The sequence below is a fragment of the Pocillopora damicornis genome, chromosome 3 (assembly GCF_964200805.1).
Source record: "Pocillopora damicornis chromosome 3, jaPocDami1.2, whole genome shotgun sequence".
NCBI lineage: Eukaryota > Metazoa > Cnidaria > Anthozoa > Scleractinia > Pocilloporidae > Pocillopora > Pocillopora damicornis.
The window spans coordinates 23704413-23731907 of record NC_142672.1 but is presented as its reverse complement, the minus strand read 5'-3'; the positions used below and the strand labels follow the sequence as shown (position 1 = coordinate 23731907).

The 27495-nt window shown below is 36.6% G+C and overlaps 3 protein-coding genes across 14 annotated transcripts in view; all 3 read right to left on the bottom strand.

The window, feature by feature from the left end:
* The window catches only part of LOC113681326 (uncharacterized), a 40633-nt gene extending 39659 nt beyond the window's left edge, over positions 1–974 (bottom strand). Inside the window, exons 1-2 of one of the 7 annotated variants that reach the window (XM_089200660.1) lie at positions 813–974; positions 323–422 (exon numbers count right to left, since the gene is read on the bottom strand). The gene's annotated coding sequence lies outside the window, so the exon portion shown is untranslated. Of the gene's footprint in view, positions 67–150; positions 213–322; positions 423–812 lie in introns of those variants that run through there. The other 6 variants (XM_089200661.1, XM_089200657.1, XM_089200659.1 and 3 more) reach the window with 6 other exon arrangements.
* A 3289-nt stretch (positions 975–4263) lies between these two features.
* Positions 4264–8365, bottom strand: LOC149048923 (uncharacterized). 2 transcript variants are annotated; one of them, XM_089200678.1, is made up of 7 exons: positions 8217–8327; positions 7366–8035; positions 6815–7172; positions 6447–6493; positions 5920–6015; positions 5294–5353; positions 4264–4832 (listed from the first exon to the last, which is right to left on the bottom strand). In XM_089200678.1, the coding sequence occupies exons 3-7, from the start codon at positions 6931–6933 to the stop codon at positions 4744–4746; spliced, it is 411 nt and encodes a 136-aa protein (XP_089056804.1). In that variant the 5' UTR covers positions 6934–7172; positions 7366–8035; positions 8217–8327; the 3' UTR covers positions 4264–4743. The 2 variants fall into 2 exon arrangements, with proteins under 2 accessions (XP_089056804.1, XP_089056803.1); XM_089200677.1 differs by lacking the exons at positions 4264–4832; positions 5294–5353; positions 5920–6015; positions 6447–6493 and having other exon boundaries at positions 7089–7250; positions 8217–8365.
* Positions 8366–14076: 5711 nt separating this feature from the next.
* LOC149048922 (uncharacterized) lies at positions 14077–21733 on the bottom strand. 5 transcript variants are annotated; one of them, XM_089200667.1, is made up of 10 exons: positions 21607–21676; positions 20082–20116; positions 19571–19876; positions 18186–18306; positions 17449–17613; positions 16621–16682; positions 16253–16299; positions 15718–15821; positions 15112–15171; positions 14077–14650 (listed from the first exon to the last, which is right to left on the bottom strand). In XM_089200667.1, the coding sequence occupies exons 3-10, from the start codon at positions 19865–19867 to the stop codon at positions 14562–14564; spliced, it is 945 nt and encodes a 314-aa protein (XP_089056793.1). In that variant the 5' UTR covers positions 19868–19876; positions 20082–20116; positions 21607–21676; the 3' UTR covers positions 14077–14561. The 5 variants fall into 5 exon arrangements, with proteins under 5 accessions (XP_089056793.1, XP_089056794.1, XP_089056792.1 ...); XM_089200668.1 differs by having other exon boundaries at positions 19571–19873; positions 20082–20205; positions 21607–21672; XM_089200666.1 differs by lacking the exon at positions 20082–20116 and having other exon boundaries at positions 21607–21733.
* Positions 21734–27495: the final 5762 nt, after the last annotated feature.

Sequence of the window (27495 nt, the reverse complement as noted above, 5' to 3'; positions counted from 1 at the left end):
GTGGACTCATTTTCAGGAAAGCAATATTTGTTTCCTTTCCCTTTATAGATAGCACATCTAACAAGTGAGACAAAACTCCAAATATGAATACCTATATGTGGCAAGCAGAATAACTACGCTAAAATAAAAGTGTTAATCGCAGAATCTTACCAGCTTTTAGATCAATCTACTCCTGATAGTACTAACTGAAAAATAATTTACAAATGAACTTCCGCAGGTGTTCGACTTCCCCTATCAGTTAGTTCTTTAGGGGTTTCCCCGTTTCTCGAAAACGGATCTGTTATCCCTTATTAGGTTATACAAAACATTTCATTTGACCTACCTTGGTCCTCCTTTGTAATTGGAAACGAGGAAAAAAATTCCCTGGATTCATCTAATTTCGTGGAATATGATTTTATCCATCTTCCTGTCCGCTAAATAACCTTAAATCATTGCGCAATACATCACAAAATATCTTCGATACGGTCGGAATGAGGCTTCAAATGCATCAGATGTGAGTTTAGCACTATTTTGAACACCATATCACTGAATCTATGAGATGTTTAAATCCTTTTCGATTATGCCACGCAAGAGCGGTTTGTACTTATATATCGGAATTGGTTGTGGATTATCCAATTTAAATCACGTGAATTGCCTATAAAGTTGGAACTGGTTATCGAGCAATAAAATAAAATCGAATTATATGGCTCAGACTATGAAGGATTTCCATAGAATGTAAGAGGCTTCTTGTCAGCTTTAGCTTTGACCTTCGCATTTCATCATTATCGTGTCTAAATAACAGTATTGTGCCTAAGGTGGCTTAAAGACCTCACCGGAGACGTGGTCCGATAATTCGTCATCTATTGTTGTCGATTTCAGATAGGAATTATTTTTCGACTGAACTCGTGATCATTCTTTCAAACGACACTTGTTTCATTTGCACCACCGTTTAGAATCTGTTGGAAACTGTTCGATACGTTAATTATTTTTAATTTGATTGACATTTATAAGTGATTTCGTTTATCTATACATAACCAAACAAGCATGCATGAGGCACGAGTTTTATCGCTCCATATATGGCACTGTTCCACGTGCTTACAACGAGACTTAAATTTCTAAGACCGCGTGGCGTGCGTTCAGAACTGTTACGCACCATAACAATGAATAGCAGAGCGGGTTTTTGACGTTCTCAATATCGAGCCGGAAATTTTCAGTGACATGCTTAATGAAAAAAACGGAAGCGACGCTGACATTAACTTCGTCAGACTCGACACGTGGAGAGAAAGGGGCCCTCTATAGTAGGTCTCCTGAAAAAGCAAGAGAGAAATATCAGACCAAATCATGAGAACCAGTCTTCATTTTGATTTTGCAAGGAGGTTCTGAAGTGTTTTGGGGTTTGCTTCATTTGAGAAATTCTCATACCCCTAAAATCGGTGATAATATATCATTTTTCATCGTGCGTTCATCGAGATATGAAGCACGCGGGAAGTTTGGAGAGCACGAAAGATGCGTAAGAGTTCCAAACTTCCCAACTTCCTAGGTGCTTCATATCTCGATGAACGCTCAGCTGACGTATGAACCAAATGTTTAATAACATTTTCAACCCGATGGTTTAAATGATGTAAAAGGGTTAATATTCCCTCTGCTACGCTTCAGCGCGTTGATAATTTTGTTTCAGGAAAACATTTCGCTACGCTGTCAACGATCTTGTCTTAAATTGCTCAAAATACCCACAGGTGAAGTCATGCGTGTAAATGAACTTTATTTTCTGATTTAATACAAAATTCTCTTATGCAAAAGAAAAACAAAGATGCTTTTTCATTAGCTAATTTACAACAGGCCACATCCTAGCTTCGTGTGACAGAAAGTTCGACTCACAAACAAATCTAGGAGGGCATCACAAGGTTCGTAAACATTATACATTAAAACATTATATGAAAGTCACATATTTGAACTGCGGATGAAGACGTGAATATGACGCGCACGCCCGTGTTATGCTTTTATAGAGAATTTTTTGAAATTTTTCTGTCTCTGAGATAAACAAAAATTATCAAATGTAATGCACAAAGGCTAGGCTTTTGTTTTCCAAAACGCCACAAAGGGAGGCACTAGCTGGCTAGAGGTAATTTTAGATTACTTTTAATTTTCTCCGATTTGCTCCAGTGAAATCTTCCGCAATATTCTCGAAGTGCAAACTTAGTCCTGGTCATAAACTTAAAAAATTTTGCAATATTGATATCTGAGCATGCATCGGTGGAGATGCAGGTAAAATGATAAGTGGCGTTAATGGATCACTTAGGGACCGATATTTTATTAACTTTATGAATGAAAGGACAAGTTTTGCATTTTGTCGCGAAATTTGAAAGTACCGGGTTGATTATTAGATTGTAGTAACTTCTGACCAAAAAGTTGCCTATGTTTTTGCTGCGTTTGAATGAAACAAGTGGAGTTTACAAATCTCTTGAAAGATTAGTGAAACAACCTCTCAACCGTCCATGTATTTAATGATTATTGATTTTTCATGTGTTCATTTACGTATATATTTAACATTTAATTAGCTTGTTTACAAAGGCACTGATTTTCTTTGTTTGCTTTTTTTCCGTTGATATCACAAGTTTTCTACTTTTTGTGCACTTAAGGGATCTGTTGGACTCGAAGAGAAACAAATAAATATATTGAATAACAAATCGTGATTAACCCGGCTCTGTATCTTCATCGACACTCGACATGATTGTGGTTTCCTATGTATCAGTTGGTAATAGCTTGCAAAGGTTTTTGGAGTTTTCGGCTTTTCCTTGCTGTTACCATCAACAATCATCTTTATTACATTTTACCTGTCAGCTCGTCGGTTTTTAGTAACAAGTTTCAATGATTTATTTCATATCCCTTGATGACTTTTGGTTCGGTTAAGTTTGGTTTGGACATATCGGGGTCGATAATTCGCTTGAGGGTGCTCACTGAAAACAAAAATTAAACCTCCTACTAAATGATTAACTACTTGTGGACAAAAAGTATAAAATATATATATATATGAAAGCTATTACGTACCTTCAGTCTCTTATCTAATGAAAGTTTCCCTTCGCTTGAATTGTTTATCCCCAGCCTGATGCAATCTCAGTTTAAATTTGATGTTGGATGCTCAATTGAATGAGTGCATTAAACGTAGACCAAAGACGACTCATTTCAGTGTAATTCCCCTTCAGCTCTCGGCTAAAGCAGATAGACTTTTGAGTATTCAAACCTACATACTGTTTCTCTTAACCCTTTGACTCCTATGAATGACCGAGACAGAATTTCTGATCCCCTCACAATATCCTTCCGATATCAAGTACACAAGCGATGAGAATAAAGAAAAATAGCATTGAGAGGATTATTTAGTTGATCCAATACCAAATTCTCTGAACTAGCATCATAAGAATTGTATGGCAGACAGAAAGGAGAATTAATGATCAGATCTTGGGATCTTATATTTATCCTACCTTCTTTTGTAGATTAAAGGTGAATGAGCGCACGCGGGGTATAAACGTTTGGGTGGAAACGGTCCGTATGGCAGAACCCCTATCACGAGAGAACTTAAATTCGACACACGGAGTTAACTTAAAATAAGTTTGCTATGAAATGTAGTGCATGGTGCCTGACTATAGATGTTTTCGCCTATAAACGACTGTTGTTAAGTCAAATCATTTCCTAACGGAGCTGGTGGAAATTTTTATGAAATCTGAACGACGTTAAAACTTCGCCTTAAAATTATAAAAATAGCATTATTTATTGGCGAATGCCTCCGTTTTGATTATCTGGGCCTAGTAATGTAATAACGCACTGCGAAATAACAGAAATTAAACCAGCACCGTGGATTTGCGGTTTGTTTCGAGCATTTGTAATTCGTCCAATAAGATGGGAAAGATGGCGGATTTAACGGTAACTTAAACTGGATTTTTTCTGGTTTCCTTCTCAGAAAAGTTGCGCTTGCGCAATTCATCACTTTTAAGTTATTCCACTCTGTGATAAGAATACATGAAAGTCATATATTTGTACTGCGGAAAATACATTTTAAGCAAATGAAGATCATCGCAGTATATACTCAACTTAAGCAGTTTCAGGCCTTATTTCTCAACTGCTTAAGTTGAGTATATACTGCGATGATCTTCATTTGCTTAAAAATTATTCCACTCTGCTAATTTAATGCATGGTTTTCATGGATTTAATAGCCGTCCCGAATCTTGGTTTTCTCTCGCTGTGTTTAGTATACGTCACTACTAAGATAAGTAAGACCTATCAATCGTATTTGCAATCATTTCTTTATTTATGTTCAAATTTTAAATTTTTTGTATTGATTTACCAAGTTTTCTATTTACGTAATTAATAACTTATTCTAATTATTTTTTTTCTTTTATTGAGTTATTTACTGTTTGCATGCTCAAGATATCTGTTAGGCAGGAATCAATTTCCGTTATGGCGTTTAGTGCAGAGCGTTTTACAAACTTCTAACTATAATCAGTCATAGATTAATCAGTAATAAATCTGAAGTCAACTCTTAAGTCTTATAGGAATTACAAATAAATCGTTCTATCAATCATCATCAGTACATTTCCTCGGTTAATCCATAGCTCTACTACGGCAAACTGTATGTGAAAGGAGTTTTGTCCCCTTGAACGCTATGTAAGAAATAATTTTCCCCTTGATAAATTTTCGATTAAAGGTTGTGTAAATCATGGTAACTTTACATATCACATCAGATTTATCTATGCCAACACCTGTCCAATGTTATTTAATGTACATCATCCCCGCATAGTTATTGTATATTCCACGATTGCCGCCAATTGTGTAACCATACAGGGCACGTTTTCTGTTACCTGTTTGGGATGAAATTATTAACAGAAAAATGATATGTTTGCAACATGCCAAGCATCAAGGCTCTCTTGAATCAGATATTATAAACCATTATCAACGAAAGTATGCTACACTCTTTGAACTACCACTGGGAAAAAAGGAAAAGGTAAGGGAAAACTAGATTAAAAAAAACAAAAACAAAAGAAAAAACAAACAAACAAACAAGCAAGAACAAAACATAGAAAAGGTTGAGGAATAAATTGTAAAAATTCATATGGAGCTGTTCCCTAGATCCATCCAAAGAAACTCGGTCTATCTGACTATTGGGGAATAACGCTTTATTTCGTTTGGTCAAGAGAAAGAAGTCAAAGATGCTAGTAAATTAGCTTTAAAAAATTTACAGTAATATTTGCTTATTATCATAAATAATAAATGATTGTGGAAACTACTATCTTATATCTATTATCTTATTATTATTACTCACCGTATTGGGACGAATACCAAATCGGGCCGCCGCACTCTGCGTTATCATGTCCATCAAAAACTATAGTTATTTTTGAACAAATTCGCACAATAAGTCAAAGGGTGTTCAAATACTGAAAAGTGAAACTTGATCGCTTGTATTTCCTGGCATTACTCTGAATGGCTTCTGTTATTTATATGCTTTGCTCTGGTAAGCAATTGAGATTACTTGGCTTTTAGTTTCTGTCAGCCAAAATGCCTGGAAGATCCCCTTTGCCTTTGCAAGTACTTGCTCTTTTGGATACTCCCAAGGGTTACGACGGTCTGTGTCATCGTTTCTTCCTTCGTAGTGGAAGAGATGGTTTTACTTAAACGCCAAGCTGTTCCAGATGTTCAATAAGTAAAACAAAGCGCGATAGTAAACGGCGCAATAGTAACTGCGGAGCAAAAAGAAACGGGTCCGTGGCGGGCCCCGACTCAAGCCTCCTTTGTTTTTGGTTCCGCCTTTATCATCGTGTCGTTTAAAGTTCGCGCTCCGCTTTGTCACATTGAACGCTTGGAACAGGCTTTTACACACGCTGGGAATATGCAATCCGCAAAACTATTACATGTCCACGAACACATTTACCTTTTTACATATTTACTTACCCCAGTAGTTGTTCGGCGCGATAAGATATCCCTTTTCAATCCCTGTGCAGCTGCTACTCTCCCAACCATTTGGATAGGAGTGGGATACGTGGACAACTGAAATAAAAGAAAGGTTTTTTTCTTTTTTTTCAGAATAAGTAATCAAGCAACAGCCCTATATCGCATTGGGAATTGAAGCGGTCAGCCAGTCTTTCATAGTTTTACACTAAGAAAGAACTTCAAATGCGTTAAACTATAATAAATTGGGGAAGTGTCGAGAATTTGTGACGGCTTATGGGTATAGCTTGACATGTGGAACGATTTCCCTTATCGCCACGCTAATCGGTGTTCCGGCTCTGTGCTATATTGATGTCAACTTCATTCTTTCAACGAGAAGCACTTTTTGTTGTTTAAATAAACACCCAAATTCCATAGCACTGTTTTCGTGATACATGCGCTTTCTAAGGTTGCCTTTTGGTATTGCTGTTTGAAATGCGACAATCAAGTTGGGCAAAAACGATTAATAGAAACAAAAATAGTTAACTTACTTTCCCTGATGACATGTTGAGTTGAATTTGTTTTGCCCGCTGGGTATCTTAAAAGTAAGAAAAAAACGAGACTAATTCATAGTATAATCGTGACGAGCTTATTTTACTTTTTCATATTCTTAAACTAACCACTTAAAAATTCATGCTCTTGCTATCAACGACATGCTCTGATTCCATAAAAAAGGAAACGAGATTGAAGTAACAGCTTTAATTCATCTTAGAAACATTCTGTGTTCAATTATTCGCTCATCATATTGGTTTTGAATAAATTTCGTTACCTTCCAGCTTCGGTACATTTTTCATGAAGTCGTTTTCCGTAAAATAACGTATAGAATAAATGATCAAATAAATGAGTATCAGACATTTACCTGATAAAATACTGTATGCAAGAAAGCGCCATCACTTTGTAACACATCGACCCTAAAAGTTCCTGGAAGGACACAAAAATACTTTTGACTGCAGTGCAAAGAAGTGTTTCGTTACCCATTATAATTGTAAGCTTCAAACACTTGGTCAACTGACTTCCCAACAGCCTCGATCACAAACTTTAGGTTTTGTTTGTTTTCTTCATTGAGAAGCAGTCCATCTCCGAATGCTGCCCACCCATCTCCTCTTTTATTTGCCACACGGAGGCCCATTTTTCCATCTTCGTCGTGCATACACTTGCTCAAGTAATGACCAAGATTGCGTGGATTAATTTCCCTTGCCAAGACATCTCTCGGTGTCCTGAAAACAGAATTTCATTTAAGCAATACTTTCTTTTCCTTTCTTCTTGTACTTTATTCAAACAAAAATCTGAAGAGACTGTTAACAAAACCAAAACATAAACAATACCCATTACATACATAGATGACAACGAGAAATTCAATAAGAACAGCATAGCGATCACAATAATGATAATAAGAACAGTGATTTATACCGAATGTGTCCACTCGAGAAGTTGTCAGTCAGGAAATGGCAGGCAAACCCATCTAGTGATAAGGCTTCGTGTAGCAGATTCTCCTTTTCTTCAGCGTTCGTTTTATCACTCGCCTCTCTAGCTTTGTCCATTGCCAGCTTGTGACCCGTTAGATAGGCTTCTTTGGCGTAGGGAAGAAAATGGTCGTGATTAGTTATAGCTAACTTCAACATGCGTCCGTGTTTGACCGGCAGAAACCAAATCCATTTACCCCCAGTGATTTTATCCCACAATTTATCTTTGAGGCTCTTGAGGTTACGGGTCTCGTGCTCCAGTGCAGCCAAAAGTTTGTTCAACTCTGGCTGCAACTTTTCCTTTGGCTCTCGTGCCAGCGAGTTGTAAGCGTCAATAAAGCGCCTATAACGATCATCGTTAGTCTGATTGGAGGGATCGATAATCGGCTGTGTAGGTACACCATAGAAATCTCCCGCTAGTGCTATAATTTGCGCTAAAGATAACACCAAACCATTGGGAAGCTTGAGGCTGTTTAGTCTGCCCATATTTTCGGATGTGATGCAGACTTTATCCCCTATGTGCTTGTGTTCAAATGGCGCAAAATCCACCACGTCTTTTCCATGATGATAAACATCAATTGGTTTCGTCTGCTCCATGTTGACGGTGTCGTTTCTGACTAATGAGAAACAGATTGGAATTGACATATGTTTACTCAAATGTCCATTACGTCTAAAAGGTATTGAAATGTTAAAGATAGCACATTTAACAAGTGAGACAAAACTCAAAATAAGAATACCCTATGTGGCAAGCAGAACAGTGATGACGCTAAAATAAAAGTGATATTCGTAGAATCTTACCAGCTTTAGATGAATCTACTCGTGATTTTACTGATTGAAAAGTAAAGTACAAATTAAATTTTAATCTATATCTCAGTCTTATAGAGACGCAAGTGTTCGACTTCCTGTATCAGTAAGTTCTTTAGGGGTTTCCCCGTATCTCTGAAACCAATCTGTTAATCCCTTTTTAGGCTTTAAATAACATCTCTTTTGACGTGCATGACCTACACTTGGACCAACGTTGTAAATACAAAGAGGAAAAAAATGTTCCAGACTCTTCTCATTTGGTGGAAGTTGATTTCATTCGTCTTCCTTTCAGCTAAATAAACTTTAATTAAGACGCAATACATGACAAAATTTCTTCAATACGGCCCGAATAAGGCTTCAAATGCATCATATGCGAGTTATGCGCTATTTTGAACACCACGTCACTGAATCTGTGAGATGTTTCGATGTTAAATCCCTTTCGATCATGTCACGCAAGAGCGGCTTGTACTTATGTATCGCAACTGGTGGCGGATTATCCAATTAAAATCACATGAATAGTCTATTAAGTTGGAACTGGTGATCGAGGGATAAAATAAAATAGAATTTGTAATGGCTGCCACGCCTTTGCTACCGGACATTGGTTTGTTATAAGTTTGTTTCGTGTTAAACCGCAGTAGCGACGTTATTGTTTGTCCATTAGGGACGTGATCTTCAAGTTCCACCCAGAACCGCATTTTAGTTAGTTATCTCGTGTTGGGCTAACGATAAGACGTGTTTATCGAAAAGCGCCTTTTGCCCACCTTATCTGAAAGTTCGTTTTGGTCAAACCTTTACAAGTGGGACTGTTATTTTACGATAAGTACTTGGACACCTCGACTACGCTAATAAATGATTCAAGTCTTTTCCGTACAATACATCCTCGCTTCGTAGCGCGTCTTCACTAGCGAAACTCATAGTTGTCGTTGAAATTTGCTTCGCTCGCGTCGGCCGCTACAGAATTATACTATGGGGGATTCCCATAGAATGTAAAGGGCTTCTTGTCAGTTTCAGCTTCTCAGCTTCACGTTTAATCGTTATCGTTTCAAAATAACGGTATTGTTTTCGGAGGCAACGCCAAAGGTCGCTTGAAGACCTCACTGAAGACATGGTCCGATAATCCGACATGTATTGCCGTATGTTTCTCAGAAAATGATGTAAACAAGAATTATTTTTCGACTGAACTCTTGATCATTATTTCAAATGATACTTGTTTGATTTGTAGCACTGTTTAGGACCCACAGTTTTGCCGATTGTAATTGATGAGTTAATAACATACGTGATCACGAATTAATACAATTTAAAATTTTTTCGGTTTTTTGACGTTTAAATATCGAACCGGAAATTTTCAGTGACATCCTTACTGAAAACAAACGAAGGTGACGTTGACCTAAACTACGTCAGACTCGACACGTGGAAGGAAAGCGGCTCTCTATAGGTCTCCAGAAAAGGCAAGGTGCAGAAATATCAGACTAAATCTTGAGAACGAGTCTTTTTTTTGAGTCCGCAAGGAGATTTTAGAGCGTTTTAGGTTTGTTTTATTTGAGAAATTCTCTACCCCTGAAATCGGCAATAACATCTTATTGGTGTTAACTTGTATTTTGTCTATCATGGCGATAATAACTTTTCTTCCTGTGGACTTTACCTACTTGAGTATTAATGTTAAAATAACCTGCCTTTATGTGGGAAGTTTGTTATTAGTTCCCAAGATGAGGTGCTTGAATTCTCATCTCTTAATTGAAATGCTTTTGAGAACTTCTGAGGAATTATCTAAAGTTATTATTCTTGTTATTTAATTTTTTTTATGGATGATATTGGTAACCTCAGCGATGTCGATAACTTTATTAGGGTCTTGGTAGGCTTCATACACTTGGTTGACTGATTTCTGAATAGCCTCGACAACATGTTTAAAATTGTCTTCGCTTTTATGAAGCATTCCATCACCATAAGCAATCCACTTGTCTCCTCTGATATTAGTTACTCGCAGGCCAAACTTCTCGTCTTCATCGTGCATACACTTACTCAGGTAATGACCATCTACATGGAGATTGGTTGCTTTTCCTAATTCTGCTCTTGGTGTCCTGAGATGAAAAGAATATTATACAATGAAAATGATACTTATGGAATATGGAAAAACGGGTTTTTAGAAAAAGCTTCTATCTGCAGGAACTTTCCTTGCCATTTTTTTTCCTGGCTGACCTGCTTGAAAACATAAAACTATGATCTAGGCAAACCTGATGAGTCATTCTGAAGTATTAAACAGTTTCAGATTTATATGGATCACTCATAATCACGACAACCCAAAACATTCATTTGGTAATACATGGCGTTTTCTGGTAGATTGGGCCTCAGTAATTTCATTAACATTCGACAAAGGCTTTACTTCGGATGAGCTATTTAATTCTTCTCCTTCTTGTTGCTTTTTTTGTCACTTCCCTCTCCATATATTCTTTTAAAATAAATAATTGACAACCGACTTACGTCGTTATCTTACTTTACAGACTGCCAAAGTAATCAGCACGATTTGTCTGTAAATTAAACATTTATCAGGAGAAGATAATCTCCCAAAAAAAATACATCTGAAATTATAAATGCTTGCACATCACACAAAGGATACTAAAACATACTAAACTTTATACCACATATAAATCAATACAGATTATAAACTTCGAAAAAACAAGATCTTCTTTCATCTTTAGCATGGCGGCCGGATGCAAACTTAGGCTCTCTGCGAACATTTGTATATTTCTCTGCATTTATGTGTCTTTTGTAAACTACAAGTCCTTATATCTGCAGAAGAGCACTTTTCTAAACGACAGTGATGTGTATTTTGTCTCAAAAGTGAGCTGCAGAACTGAAATTGCGGGTAATTTACGTCAACAGAGGAATCCTTCCGGAGATAAAGAGTTTAGTAATTCGCTCAAAGCTGTTATGCTTTGTATGCTCTTTCATCGAGCCTGTTTCGCCCTAGCTTTAATTGCTCTGGCTGGCGATATCGAGTCTAACCCCGGCTACCAAACACTAGACGACATAAGGAACACTCGTGGACTAAAAATTGCTCACTTAAACATACGAAGTCTCGTACACAAGACCGACTCTTTGCGCCTTGAGGGAATCGACAGTAAAACAGTAGACATTCTAACTCTATCCGAGACATGTTTGGATGGGAATATTTACGACACAGAAATTAATCTTCCTGGATTCGTGTGCGTTCGTCAGGATCGCACTGGCATTAAAGAGGGATATGGTGGTGTAGCTATCTATGTGAGAGAGGGTTTGGCTTTTCGCCTGCGGAATGATATTAAAACTGGCGGTCAGGAGTGTTTATGGATTGAGTTGATTAGAAACAAATGCAAGCCAACACTCGTCTGCTGCGCTTATAGAGCACCGGATTCTGACTTTCAGACCTTTATTTCTTCGCTACATGAGAGTATGTCATCTGTGGATCTGGAAAAATCGGATGTGGTAATTCAAGGCGATTTAAACGCAGACATGATGGCGAGCTCTAAATTGCCCAAAAGAGATAAAACAAGAACTTCTTAACTTTTCGCGGGCCTACAACTTCACTCAGTTAATAAAAGAACCGACGCGCATAACTGACACCTCGCGGACTTGGTTTTTGCTAATAATGAACACCGCATTGTCAAATCTGGTGTTGTTCCGGTACCGCTTAGCGACCATTTTCTGGTATTTTGCATAATTAAAGCTAGTATTACAACAAAGACTAAACCGAGAATACTCGAGTATCGCTCCTATAAGAATTTTAATCCGACTTTATTTAATGATGATCTTAGGAATATTCCCTGGCATATTGTTGAAAACGAGGACAACGTCGACGATGCCTTGTTTACGTGGAATAAAATGTTTTCGGAGGTTGCTGATCAACAAGCACCAGTAAAAAGAAGGCGTGTCAATGGATGAACAGTCAAATAAGTGATACTATGAAAGAACGTGACTGGGCGCATAGAAAGGCGCGAAAATCGAACTCGGCGCGTCATTGGTCAATGTATGCAAAGCTTAGGAACAAAGTTAATGGCTTAGTACGAACTGCCAAGTCTAAATATTACTGTGACATGATCGAGGAAGCCAAGGGTGACTCAGAAAAGGTGTGGAAAGCAGTGAACGAAGCATGCAATCGGAACTCATCTTTAGAGAGTATTCAGTGTATCATCTCTGATGGTGTTCAGCATATAACATCCCAATCCATTGCTTCTTCAATGAATAGCTTCTTTGCTTCCATTGGCCGAATTCTAGCAAGTAGAATACAGACTTCCGTCTTGAATTTAAACTCCATTTCAAAACACCCGCTTTTCCAGTTCGAGTTGACTGAATTGGATCAATCTTTTGTGCTTGAGCAGCTTTTGTCATTGAAAGCAAACAAAGCGATTGGTCTTGACAAAATTAGCGCAAGACTTCTTAAAATCTCAGCTCACACAATTGCACCATCTGTTGTTAAACTTTTGAATCTCTCAATTCGCACCAGTCAATTTCCCAAATTGTGGAAATGCGCGAAAATCACGGCATTATTTAAGTCAGGTGACAGGACTAACGCTTCCAACTACCGCCCCATCTCAACCCTCCCTACACTAAGCAAGATTTTGGAGAGAGCGGTACACTTGCAGTTGTATCAGTACTTGATTACCAATAATTTATTGTCCAACAAGCAGTTTGGTTTCCGGAAGGGTTTCTCAACTACAACAGCTTGTCCACTTGTGGACAAAAAGTATAATATATATATATATATATATATATATATATATATATATATATATATATATATATGAAAGCTATTACGTACCTTCAGTCTCTTATCTAATGAAAGTTTCCCTTCGCTTGAATTGTTCATCCTCAGCCTGATGCAATCTCAGTTTAAATTTGATGTTGGATGCTCAATTGAATGAGTGCATTAAACGTAGACCAAACACGACTCATTGCAGTGAAATTCTCCTTCAGCTCTCAACTAAAACAGATAGACTTTTGAGTATTCAAACCTACATACTGTTTCTCTTAACCCTTTGACTCCTATGAATGATCGAGACAGAATTTCTGATCCCCTCACAATATCTTTCCGATATCAAGTACACAAGCGATGAGAATAAAGAAAAATAGTATTGAGAGGATTATTTAGTTGATCCAATACCAAATCCTCTGAACTAACATCATAAGAATTGTATGGCAGACAGGAAGGAGAATTAATGATCAGATCTTGGGATCCTATATTTATCCTATCTTCTTTTGTAGATTAAAGGTGAATGAGCGCACGCGGGGTATAAACGTTTGGGTGGAAACGGTCCGTATGGCAGAACCCCTATCACGAGAGAACTTGAATTCGACACACGGAGTTTACTTAAAATAAGTTTGCTATGAAATGTAGTGCATGGCGCCTGACTATAGATGTTTTCGCCTATAAACGACTGTTGTTAAATCAAATCATTTCCTAACGGAGCTGGTGGAAATTTTAATGAAATCTGAACGACGTTAAAACTTCGCCTTAAAATCATAAAAATAGCATTATTTATTGGCGAATGCCTCCGCTTTGATTATCTGGGCCTAGTAATGTAATAACGCACTGCGAAATAACAGAAATTAAACCAGCACCGTGGATTTGCAGTTTGTTTCCAGCATTTGTAATTCGTCCAATAAGATGGGAAAGATGGCGGATTTAACGTTAACTTAAACTGGATTTTTTCTGGTTTCCTTCTCAGAAAAGTTGCGCTTGCTCAATTCATCACTTTTAAGTTATTCCACTCTGCTAATTTAATGCATGGTTTTCATGGATTTAATGGCCGTCCCGAATCTTGGTTTTCTCTCGCTGTGTTTAGTATACGTCACTACTAAGATAAATAAGACCTATCAATCGTATTTGCAATCATTTCTTTATTTATGTTCAAATTTTAAATTTTTTGTATTGATTTACCAAGTTTTCTATTTACGTAGTTAATAACTTATTCTAATTATTTTTTTTCTTTTATTGAGTTATTTACTGTTTGCATGCTCAAGATATCTGTTAGGCAGGAATCAATTTCCGTTATGGCGTTTAGTGCAGAGCGTTCTACAAACTTCTAACTATAATCAGTCATAGATTAATCAGTAATAGATCTGAAGTCAACTCTTAAGTCTTATAGGAATTACAAATAAATCGTTCTATCAATCATCATCGGTACATTTCCTCGGTTAATCCATAGCTCTACTACGGCGAACTGTATGTGAAAGGAGTTTTGTCCCCTTGAACGCTATGTAAGAAATAATTTTCCCCTTGATAAATTTTCGATTAAAGGTTGTGTAAATCATGGTAACTTTACATATCACATCAGATTTATCTATGCCAACACCTGTCCAATGTTATTTAATGTACATCATCCCCGCATAGTTATTGTATATTCCACGATTGCCGCCAATTGTGTAACCATACAGGGCACGTTTTCTGTTACCTGTTTGGGATGAAATTATTAACAGAAAAATGATATGTTTGCAACATGCCAAGCATCAAGGCTCTCTTGAATCAGATATTATAAACCATTATCAACGAAAGTATGCTACACTCTTTGAACTACCACTGGGAAAAAAGGAAAAGGTAAGGGAAAACTAGATTAAAAAAAACAAAAACAAAAGAAAAAACAAACAAACAAACAAGCAAGAACAAAACATAGAAAAGGTTGAGGAATAAATTGTAAAAATTCATATGGAGCTGTTCCCTAGATCCATCCAAAGAAACTCGGTCTATCTGACTATTGGGGAATAACGCTTTATTTCGTTTGGTCAAGAGAAAGAAGTCAAAGATGCTAGTAAATTAGCTTTAAAAAATTTACAGTAATATTTGCTTATTATCATAAATAATAAATGATTGTGGAAACTACTATCTTATATCTATTATCTTATTATTATTACTCACCGTATTGGGACGAATACCAAATCGGGCCGCCGCACTCTGCGTTATCATGTCCATCAAAAACTATAGTTATTTTTGAACAAATTCGCACAATAAGTCAAAGGGTGTTCAAATACTGAAAAGTGAAACTTGATCGCTTGTATTTCCTGGCATTACTCTGAATGGCTTCTGTTATTTATATGCTTTGCTCTGGTAAGCAATTGGGATTAATTGGCTTTTAGTTTCTGTCAGCCAAAATGCCTGGAAGTACTTGCTCCCTTGGATACTCCCAAGGGTTACTATTGTCTGTGTCATCGTTTCTTCCTTCGTAGTGGAAGAGAGGGTTTTACTTAAACGCCAAGCTGTTCCAGATGTTCAATAAGTAAAACAAAGCGCGATAGTAAACGGGGCAATAGTAACTGCGGAGCAAAAAGAAACGGGTCCGTGGCGGGCCCCGACTCAAGCCTCATTTGTTTTTGGTTCCGCCTTTATCGTCGTGTCGTTTAAAGTTCGCGCTCCGCTTTGTCACATTGAACGCTTGGAACAGGCTTTTACACACGCTGGGAATACGTAATCCGCAAAACTATTACATATCCACGAACACATTTACCTTTTTACATATTTACTTACCCCAGTAGTTGTTCGGCGCGATAAGATATCCCTTTTTAATCCCTGTGCAGCTGCTACTCTCCCAACCATTTGGATAGGAGTGGGATATGATAATACGTGGACAACTGAAATAAAAGAAAGGTTTTTTTCTTTTTTTTCGGGATAAGTAATCAAGCAACAGCCCTATATCGCATTGGGAATTGAAGCGGTCAGCCAGTCTTTCATAGTTTTACACTAAGAAAGAACTTCAAATGCGTTAAACTATAATAAATTGGGGAAGTGTCGAGAATTTGTGACGGCTTATGGGTATAGCTTGACATGTGGAACGATTTCCCTTATCGCCACGCTAATCGGTGTTCCGGCTCTGTGCTATATTGATGTCAACTTCATTCTTTCAACGAGAAGCACTTTTTGTTGTTTAAATAAACACCCAAATTCCATAGCACTGTTTTCGTGATACATGCGCTTTCTAAGGTTGCCTTTTGGTATTGCTGTTTGAAATGCGACAATCAAGTTGGGCAAAAACGATTAATAGAAACAAAAATAGTTAACTTACTTTCCCTGATGACATGTTGAGTTGAATTTGTTTTGCCCACTGGGTATCTTAAAAGTAAGAAAAAAACGAGACTAATTCATAGTATAATCGTGAAGAGCTTATTTTACTTTTTCATATTCTTAAACTAACCACTTAAAAATTCATGCTCTTGCTATCAACGACATGCTCTGATTCCATAAAAAAGGAAACGAGATTGAAGTAACAGCTTTAATTCATCTTAGAAACATTCTGTGTTCAATTATTCGCTCATCGTATTGGTTTTGAATAAATTTCGTTACCTTCCAGCTTCGGTACATTTTTCATGAAGTCGTTTTCCGTAAAATAACGTATGGAATAAATGATCAAATAAATGAGTATCAGACATTTACCTGATAAAATACTGTATGCAAGAAAGCGCCATCACTTTGTAACACGTCGACCCTAAAAGTTCCTGGAAGGACACAAAAATACTTTTGACTGCAGTGCAAAGAAGTGTTTCGTTACCCATTATAAAGTGATTTAAGTGTATACCCTTACATTTACAAGACAACATTTTGATATATAGATGTACGACCGATCGTGTCTGAATGTTGTTACCATAACAATAGTGAATAACTAATCTCGCTTTGTAAAGTCATAGTTGAATACACAGCCTTCACCTTTACTTGACAAACCCACTTAGGAATAGAAAACCTTTATATGCATCACTGTTAACCTGTTTGCTGTTTTAACTAGTAAAGTAAATGAATAAATAAAAAATAAAAATAATAAAAAATAAAAACAGGAGACGTTTTGTCATTTAGAGAAAATTTTCAATTGATTTATCAGATCGTTGAAAATACCAATTATTTCTGCCTGTTTCACCAATCACTTTGTTAACTGACTAAGGTCTAGCTTGGATGAGTTTCGCGAAGCGCCGGCCGCTTTACGAATCGCAGAAGACTAATCTTTACAGTCTGCAATTGATGATTGGCGATTCCCGTTATCTTTGAGCTGCAAAATGCAACATTGAATAGGGAGGGGTCTTGACAATGATTTATAATGAGTCATAAATAAGAATGTTATAATGCACATTAAAAAGAGCTATTAAACACACATTATGTAAACTCAGAATTTGGATTGATCAAATCCTCAATATAGGCGCTCTTTATGTCATACTGTTATTACCATTTTTGTTATTATTATCATTATTGTTATTTGTCTTTTTTCATATTCACCTTCTTCCTTTGCTACTTCATGTATATCGCTGTCACTCAATTTTCTACCCTGGTTCTTGTCCGTAAAAGGAACGCACAGTACGGAGTTGAGACAGTTGTTGGCTGCGCTTTGAAGATGATCGTTGTTCTTGGAGCTGATGCTCACGGCTAAGGTCCATCCACCGCCTGCATAAAATTAAAATACAAAATGTAGCCGCATTTCAGTTTATAAACGTTGTCTTTGTTCGATAAATATAAAAGTGAGCTGAGAAAACTGTAGATAGGACGCTTACTCGGTGATAAACTTTCCGATAGCATTAAAAGGGAATTTCACGATTTCATGCTTAAGAAATTTTCTTGGTAGCAAGAAGGGAGAAAAAGAAAAAGATTAAGTGAATAAATGTGCAAATGCGAAACAACTAATACCTCAATATATACCTTTATTTGCTCCTTTTTTACTCCCGCGATTGTTTCCTTGACAAAATGTACAGACCTACTTTTCCCAGGAAACGCTTATACATTTTTAGCATGGGATATATCGGATACTTGGGATTGAAAAGGTACTCAGAAGCTCTATCACTGGCAATAGTGACAATTCAACCTCAGTGCATTGGCCGAAATTTCAACTAAAGCAAAACTGCCACCGGTCAAAAACAGTAACAGAACTTGTAACCTTTCTCTCTTACCAGAGGCAGAATTTAAGGTTTTTTTAAAGTACAATTTACTCTTTGCTTTTTATTTTATCCTTTTGTACTTACCATGTTTTTCCATATCACAGTAAACTTGTACGTCTCTATTTCCAATAGTTATCCAGTAGTAGCCGCTTTCCGTATGGGGCAATTTCTTTAGAATTTCTGAACAAGACTTGAATTCATCATCCTGTAGATTATAGATTGTAGATGGTTATTGGCAGAAATAACCATCATAGATTATGGTTACGTGCTCATAGCGGTCGGATCAGTGATGGGTTGGTCCTATATCGTCAACATGCTATGCCTCTGTTTCTTACTTTGAAGCAATTTTTACTCTCTTAATACACGACTGACCCGGGCCTCTATCAACGGGCACCGTTTTGTGGATGTTACCTATGCTAAGGAGGCTCTTTTCTATCAAAGTTCGCGACAACATAATATCCGACATGTCGCATGCACTACTCACCCAAAAGGCTACTTTGCCTTGAGAATTACTCGCTACCCAAATTCTGACTTAACCTCCAGGTTACAGCGTCTCCTGTCCTGCGGTGATGTAAGCACAAATCCTGGACCGGTCCGTGCATTTTATTCAATATCAAATCCTTGAAAAATATTCTTAGCATTTTTCTGAATATTTTAGCGGGGACAACTCTGTAACTTTTAACTTTTAAATTTTAACTTTTGATAAATTTTAGATCTTTAGTGAATTATGAATTTGCCTTATAATACCCTGTATAAACTCATTTTATAATTGTTTTTTCCCATTATTTTTTAGTGTTCCCAAATAGCTCTCTCTAAGCTGAAGACATCAACACTTAATAAATAAAGTTGTTATGTTGTGTTTTGATGTGTTATTGACTACATGGCTTCGTTTATTCAATCATTTATTTATTCACGCATTTGTTTATTTGTTTACTTATTTCTCTGTTGCTAATATTTGGGAGCCCCGTGTACCACGCCCTATTTTAACAAACAACCATCCAAGAAATATGGTTGGTCAATAACACAAATGCATCCTATATAATAATTGCAAAATGTTTTCGGTTATTCGGGAAAGGATGTATTCACTAGTTGATCGCAATCGTGAAACAACAAAGCCTAATACAAGAGTATTTTTCTTCTCAAGTTTGGACAAAAGGCCGAACCAGAGGCAGAAATCTCACTTTTTAAACCGAAAAGGATAGAGATTTTATTAATCGAACCTGAAATTTGGAATCGTACGTGAGGAACACATTAAGATACTGCGAGGTCATTTTCTGATTCAATATGTGAGCCAATCACAGGCGGAAAAAGTGAGACGACAAATGTATGAAAACATTATCGTCTCTCAAGTCAGCATAACTGTGGGAGGATCACGGATTTAGAAATAAATAGCATAATTTTTCGATATGTACTGCCAGATAAACATTATTTCGTTTAATTTCTTTTTATAGAATTCGCCAATACCATACCTTGTTCATATAAACTGATCCTTCTTTCGGACCAAAATCCCTTGGATGAGTACGTTTGTTTGCAGAATTCAAGTCACATGACTTATCTTTTAAACGAAAGTTCAAACTCTTGCAGCGAGACTCGTTCAAGCAGAACATCACACACTCGGTAATGCTGAAAGTTTTACTTGTTGTAATAACGTGACCGGAAAGATGATGACCATACTCTGAATATGTGGGGCGAACGCACTGCGCAATGGCTTGGGTTAGCTGTGCATGGCACATGACGATGAACACACCAAAATAACGCAGATGCATGGTTTTCTACTGAAAAGATAAAAAAACAAAAATTTGATTGAAATAAACTTAATACTCAATACATAAATTGTGATTTATTTCATCATTGCCTAAGCGCGAGTGTGAATACATAGAATATTTTTAAGGAATTCTCGCCGGCTGGTGCAGCCAAACTCAGCGTACCATGACCGTTGGAAACTTTTCAAAATAATATAGTTCCTCGTAGTGTACTTACCGTAGGCGTGGCACCTTTGAGGTCCTCCACAGGAGCTTGCAAGATTCGAGCACAAATCACGAGAAGTAATTGACAACGGATAGTGAAATCCAGTTAGAGTGTTTTTAATATACGGGAATTAATGCTTCAAGGGAAAAGTGCAAACAATTTTGCTCTTAACGTCTCAATAAAGTAAACAAGGCAAAGAACCTCTTCATGGGCACATGATACCTATCGCTCAAAACATATCATTAAAAATTAACAATGTCATATTATCCACCTACGTCCTGTGAAGACGCATTTTTCTAGAAGTGTGACGGTTACTCTGTTGGTTTGGTTCTTTGTTTTTATTTTTTATTTCATGTTTTTTTTAAGGAAATCATTGCTGGCTATTGGAATAGCCACGTATAGTGTGATAATACGGAGTGTTTTAATGAAAAAAATCTGCATTCGTCGCAGATTTTCCACACATTATTAATTATTTATTTAGTAAATTAAATTATAAGTTATATCATTTTTACTCTCCCGGTTTGAAAAGTTTATATCTACACCTTCACCAGTTCACAAAGAAAGTGAACAAAGGTTGTCAGATACGGTGAAACGAGATAGTTTTAAGGCAAATTTTACTGATACAAGAAAAAGTAGCAGTAGGTATGGGTTCAGCCAGAATGAAAAACTTCAGCTCAAATGTTTGTTTTGCAGCAATGCATATTTAAAGAAACAGGTACGAATTCTCAGAAAACAAAAGGATTGAAAAACGTTTTCAAGTAAACACTTTCGACGAGTGTGCTTTGAATTCTCTCAAAGCACGGCTGCATGCAAGCTGAAAATTATCTCGAGACAATGAATCGCTTTTGTTACTGAAACTAGAAAGGAAGTTGCTAGTCATAAATAAATAATATGAAATAGTGTAGGTTCAAACCATTAACTGTAAATAATATGAATTTGCATTAAACCTAAAGCATACTCCAATCAGTACAGTTAATCCAACTCAAACCTTGTAATAAACCTAATTTATATACTTTTCATTACTCAAAACCACAGGCTATCTCTTCTAAAGTTTATGTTGTGAACTTGGCTAGCTTAAACACTGGAATTTTGCTGTGAACTTATTTCTAAGTTATGTATAATTGCCATTTATTTATATGATTGCTATTTTTTGCTCTAGTATTTTCTACTCGTAGTCTGGTGGAATAAAAGATGGTAACACACAATATACACGGCGCCCGACCGTCAAAACGGTCTGTATAGTAAATATCTACTACTGAAGAAATAAATACGAGAAAAATATTTTATATTTATATTTGGTCTCCCACTGTCATTATTATTTTCTTTTTCTTTTTTTTTTTTCATTTTTTATTTTAAATTGGATTGAAATAAACTTAATACTCAGGGCTTAAATTGTGATTTATTACATCATTGCCTTAACGCGAGTGTGAATACGTAGAAGATTTTTAAGCAATTCGCCGGCTGGTGCAGCCAAATTCAGCGGACCGTGACCGTTGGAAACTTTTCAAAATAATATAGTTCCTCATAGTGTACTTACCGTAGGCGAGGCACTTCCCAGGTCCTCTACTGTAGCTTGCAAGATTCGAGCACAGATCACGAGAAGTAATTAACAACGGATAGTGAAATCCAGTTGTATTGTGTTGTTAATGTTAATTATTAATATTAAATTATTAATTACAGTGAATACTGTTATTATTCTTCCTTCGAAGAGTGCAAGCAATTTTGCTCTTAACGTCTCAATAAAGTAAACAGACAAAGAACCTTCATCTAAAAATTGAACGTATGATAACTATTGCTTAAAACATTTCATTAAAAATTAACAATGCCATTATCCACTTGACATTGCATGAGTCTCTGAATTTTTGTATTTTCAACCTTAGCCAGTGAACATGAAAATTAAATTGTTAAAATTTGCGGAAAGTTACAGTCAATATGATGATGCTGATAATCAGTTGGTGGGATGATGGATTAGTACATTGTATGTATGATAGGCTCATGGTCCAGTTTTCGATAACTTGATATGTTCAACGAATCGATAAAAATTTCAAGCAGGTTTCGTCAAGGAGATAGAACAATATTGCACTTTGACGATGAAGTTTCTCTTTTTCAAACCAGTAGTTTACTCCTTTTCAATAACGCATCGGAATAAATTTTTGGGAAGAGACCCAATATTTATTGGCCAGGCGTCTAACAGTCTATTTCGCAACATCTTACTGAATGCGAGCAACGTAAACATGTTTGCATATTTGTTCATGTCGGGGTTGAAATTCGGGGAAAAAAAAGCTCACCGAAGAGAGAAAATAACCATTTTCACTGAATGAGAAATCCATTTTGACTAAACTATTAAACATATTTATGAAAACTATTGAGTGCCAGCAGCCATTTGCCCATTGGAAGCACCTATTTGCTTAATTTAGTCATCCTGAGCCAGAAAAACGTCAATGGCTTGACCTGCACATATATAATATGAATTTGCATGTATACTCCAATCAGTACAGTTAATCCAACTCAAGCCCTGCAAAAACCTAATTTATATACTTTCTATTACTCAAAACCACAGGCTATCTCTTCTAAAGTTTATGTTGTGAACTTGGCCAGCTTAAACACCGGAATTTTGCTGTGAACTTGTCTCTAAGTTATGCATAATTGCCATTTATTTAATATATGATTGCAATTTTTTGTTCTAGTATTTTTTACTCGTAGTCTGGTGGAATAAAAGGTAGTAACACACAATATACACGTCGCCCGACCGTCAAAACGGTCTGTATAGTAAATATCTACCACTGAAGAAATAGATACAAGGAAAATATTTCATATTTATACTTGGTCGCTTATGCGCTTTCTTCTTCTCTCACTGTCGTTGTTATTTTCTTCTTTTCTTTTCATTTTTCATTTAAAGAATAATCGATATTTAAAAAAAGAAAATTATGTGGCAACGCAATCGAAAGTAATGACTATTAGTCGCGAATCTGCGTGACGAAGTCTTTTGACATGGATAACAGTGATGGTAAAGCAAGCTTAAAACAGCAGAAATCGCTAGAAACTACGACGGATACACAGGGCATGAGTAATTTTTTATTGATTTTACGTGTAAAATATTCAGATTTCGAAATATTTATCGTCATAAATCGACCATATTTCGTTCCCCATACTATGCCTTATAACGTGTTCAAATTTTCAACGGTTCCTACCGTAACTTAACACCGAGTCACACAACGCGTGACGCGTTTATGAATTCATCGTTGGCTTTTTCTCGAGACGTGAGCTTGGGCCGCCTATGGTCGATCCAGATATATTTTCCACAGGACTTGCTAAAGTCACTCTGAGCACTTCACAACGAGGAAAAGATGTTTACAGCGCAACTGACAATCGACTTTTAGATGGTGTTCTTGGTTCAAAGTGGGACGAGAGAATTATGAATTCTAGTGGCGATTTTGCATATGTGGAGAAAAATACTGTTGGATTCTGGATAACAAAGAAAACCCCGTGTAAATATACAAGAATACAAATATATTGGTGGCAAGTATGTCAAATGCGAGGTTGAGGATGCGTATATGCTTGTCTTTACTTTTGTTGGAGGTGATGGGAATAGAAGGCAGTGTATGGAAAGATTCTAAATGATTTATTATACAACATTATTGTCTTTTTGACAAAAAAAATTGGTTTGCAAATATTTACATTGTAATCCATGTTAAAATAATTCTGTATGGGTTACCTAATAGATCATGATAATATATTTAAATATCGTGCTGATTATTGCGAATAACATTTGTTTTTCTAAGGCATGATTATAACTGGTCTCAGTTACTGATATGGATTGATATTTAAGAATTTAAAAACTATGAAAGTGAAACTGAAAGTGAGCCATCAGATCGTCCAGAAGGACAAGCATTGGTAGCTGTAATGTAAAATCACTTTACTGTGTGCATTTCTGCACCCACTTTCTGTCTACTTTCTCAAGGTGTCCAAAGCAGATAGCATAATCATAAAGTTTGCATTTCATTGTACATGTCTTGATAGTATGACCATGATCTTGGTAGTTGGAGCATTTGTTTGATTTCTGGACTCTTTCACAACCAGCAGCTTCCAGGAATTGAACTCTTTGTTTTTTCATAAACAGTTGCTCTAGTGCAGCAATTCCTCTGTGGTTTGAAGACCTAAAGTAGTCTTTAGAGGGGATGTTGTTATTTTTTTCCATGCCTTGCTGGTTGAAATGTGCTACATTGATATACAGTTTCAAATATTCTGGAATGTGATGGTAGAGAGCATGCATATAGGGTGTCACATCTTTTGCTTGATATAGAGAGAGGAATTGTTGAAACCATGATTTTATTTTTGTGGTAAGGGATGCAATTGGCTCATCTGTAGGGAAGTCAAGTTTCAGATCCTCGATAATTTCCATAAAATCATTCCAAAGTTTTTCTAATTTCTTGTGATCTTCAAAGTTTGGAAGGAGTGCCTGAATATTAATATTTTGGATGACATGGAGCTTTTCTGGTCCAGTGAGATCCCTGTATTCAAGCTTTTTTGTGTTTGACTCCACTCTCCATTCAAATGAAACTCCTGTCAGCCTAAGAAACTGTTCATAACCAGCTATGTGTTTATATCTTTCCCTGTTGAAGCTACAAGGATACGTTTTCACCTTATTGATAGCATTCTGCCTTTTCAGTTCCCTAATGAGGAGCTCAAATAAATTGTCAGAAATCCTCAGGAATTAGTGTAGGGTGTCAATGATTACATGATCCATTGGAATAAAATCAAAGAGTGGGCATGATTTACAGTTATATTTCTTTGCTCTTGAATGGTTAGCAATTTCCTCACATGTCCTTGCCCCATAGTGCCTATCAATAAGAGACCAGGTTTTTGTTACATTATACCTTTCTTCTCTTGGACATTTGCTCCAAACTCAAGCGTAATCTTGGTTTGCAGCACCTAAGCTACAAATGCAAGCCTGGAATTTCCAGTCACCACCTATGAAGTACTCAATCTTGTACTTAACATAGTCAACCTCAATTTCATTTAATTGAGCCATTTCAGTTTTAATAACTGAAAGACTTTCTTTCAGATTGTCATAGGTCTCTTTTGTTTTGATAATTGCCAGCACATAGTTCCCCTTTTCACTCATGGCATTTTCCTTTTCATTTAAGATGGTATAAGTGAAGTTCACTACCTTGAGTCTCTTTCCAATGTTGGTGCCATCTTCACTCATATTAACCCTGACTGTTTCTTGTTCGCCCAGATCTCCTTTAATTTTAAGCCTTTGAATTTGTTCCTTCAGGCTATCCTTCAGGGAAATTTGAACTCCTTCAGCTTCACCTGGGGTGGGTTTCAACTTCCATTTGGCATTTAAATCTGTAATATTCTTTTTTATCCTGTATGCATTTGGCATATCAGTAGCCTTCATAAGCTTGGTCAGAAATGTTATACTTATCCTTTATGTAAATCCATAGATTAATATCATCAATTTCATCACTGTTCAGTGTTTTAGGGTTGCTTTCAGTAACTGGAAGTTCATTTTCATCAATGAAGTGAGTCGTACTCTTGGGTTTCAGCATTAAATATATCCACCTTGGTTGCTATAAAATCATACTCTCCCATAAAAGGGGGTGTTGAATAACATCTATCCTTAAGTTGTGTTTTAATTCTAGATTGGTGCCTTTGTGCATATTCACTGAAGCTCTTATTCTTTTGTGGGCCTCTTAAATTTTTCTTATTCAACCTGGCAACCTTTCTAGCCAAATCCTTAAATCTCTACTTGTAAAAACCACTAGACTTTTCTGATTTGGCAAGAGCTTGCTGGAATTTTTCCTCCATTTTGAGCCTTTTTGCCACTTCATTGACAACATTCTCCTCAAGGACTCTTTTCTGCCCCCGAACTTCCTTATTCTCTTGCAGTAAAGAGGCTTTGTCCAACTCTTGATAGTACACCGTGAAGTCATGTGTTGTTGATTTCCACTGATCAAGCAGCCTACGGACGCTCGCACCTCCCTTCTTTTTCATGGAATCAAATTTGCTCTTTAGTGGCCAATTTCTTTTTTCTCCTTTGAAATGGTATGAACTAAATAGCTGCGAGAATAAATACAAGAAGCAAGGCAAAATTATTCAACTTCAGAAATTTCTAGTGATTGACCGCCTCAAGATATAATTACATATTTAAATAATTTTACTTACTTGTTGATTTCGTAAATATACGAAGGACAAACCCGGCTGAACTTCACGTTTGAATCGCCATTTTCACCTTCAAAGTGGTCTCCTATTGCAGACACCGTCACGCAGCAAGCAAAAAGAAAGCAGGGAACAAGATAGAGTACATTCGAAGTCATTTTGCTATGCCACAATCGGCGCAAACTCCATCAAATTAAATATCAAAATGTGCTAAATTTATTCCCCTTTTTAAATCTGGCGGTACATTTTCATTCAAAGCATGCGCTGCCAAGCTAACCCAGTTTTCCTCGATGAAATCCCACGTTTCCGCATTTCTTAAATGTGACCGAAACATAGAGCTTCATGTTTCCGCCACACTTACGTTTTGCGGAAACGTGTTATACCAAGTCTTAGCGATTCTATCAAGTTTCCGTCATGTTTCCGGAACGGAAATGTCAACTCATGTTTCCGTCGTATTTAATTCCGGACGTTCCCGCTGTTCTCCGTTACCGTTATGTTTCTGCAACGGATTTTTAATATCCTTGTTGAATCTTTGCAATGAAAACAAATCGATCACGGTTTTGTGCATGGTTTTTACTATTTTGACAAAATTGAAACGTTAGGAAATTGCATTTATACATCAATGAAATTCTAAATATGGATTTTCAGAACAACTATCGTGAGAAAGTTTGTATATGAATTAGAAACTCCGGCTGCTGATACGGCTTGCAAAGTAATAAAATTAATATTATAACGCAGCATGGAATCGCCACTTTACTCTTCTTCATTTCTCGCGGCGTAAAAAACAAATTCCGTGTTCCGTAGTGCTTCAATGAGAAACAGTATAGGTGGCAAGAAAATTTTTTTACAAACACTACCTGCCAAACAGACATACTCTACCCACAAGTTCAAATGGTTACCTGTTATGTGTCTGGGAAACTTGGCAGACAAAGTCTAATGGCTGTACGACCTAAACTATCTGTTGCCATTTGTTTCTTTATTTCATGTAATTTTTGCCAAAGCCATTTTTTCGTTAGGAATTAAACAACCTCTACTTGCAGGAAGAGAAACGTATTACCACGGCGAACACTCGAAATGGTACAGGAACAGAATGGAACAAGAATGATGGGTTCTATACATCGAAAGCAGTTTAAATTCTTTCTTCTTTTTCGATTGGGTAGACCAAATTGTGTAAATCGGCTGATAGGGACTGTGTACTGATATGCCCGCTGGTAGAGATGATGTTCATTTTGTTAAAGAAATGGACGAATTAAATATCTTG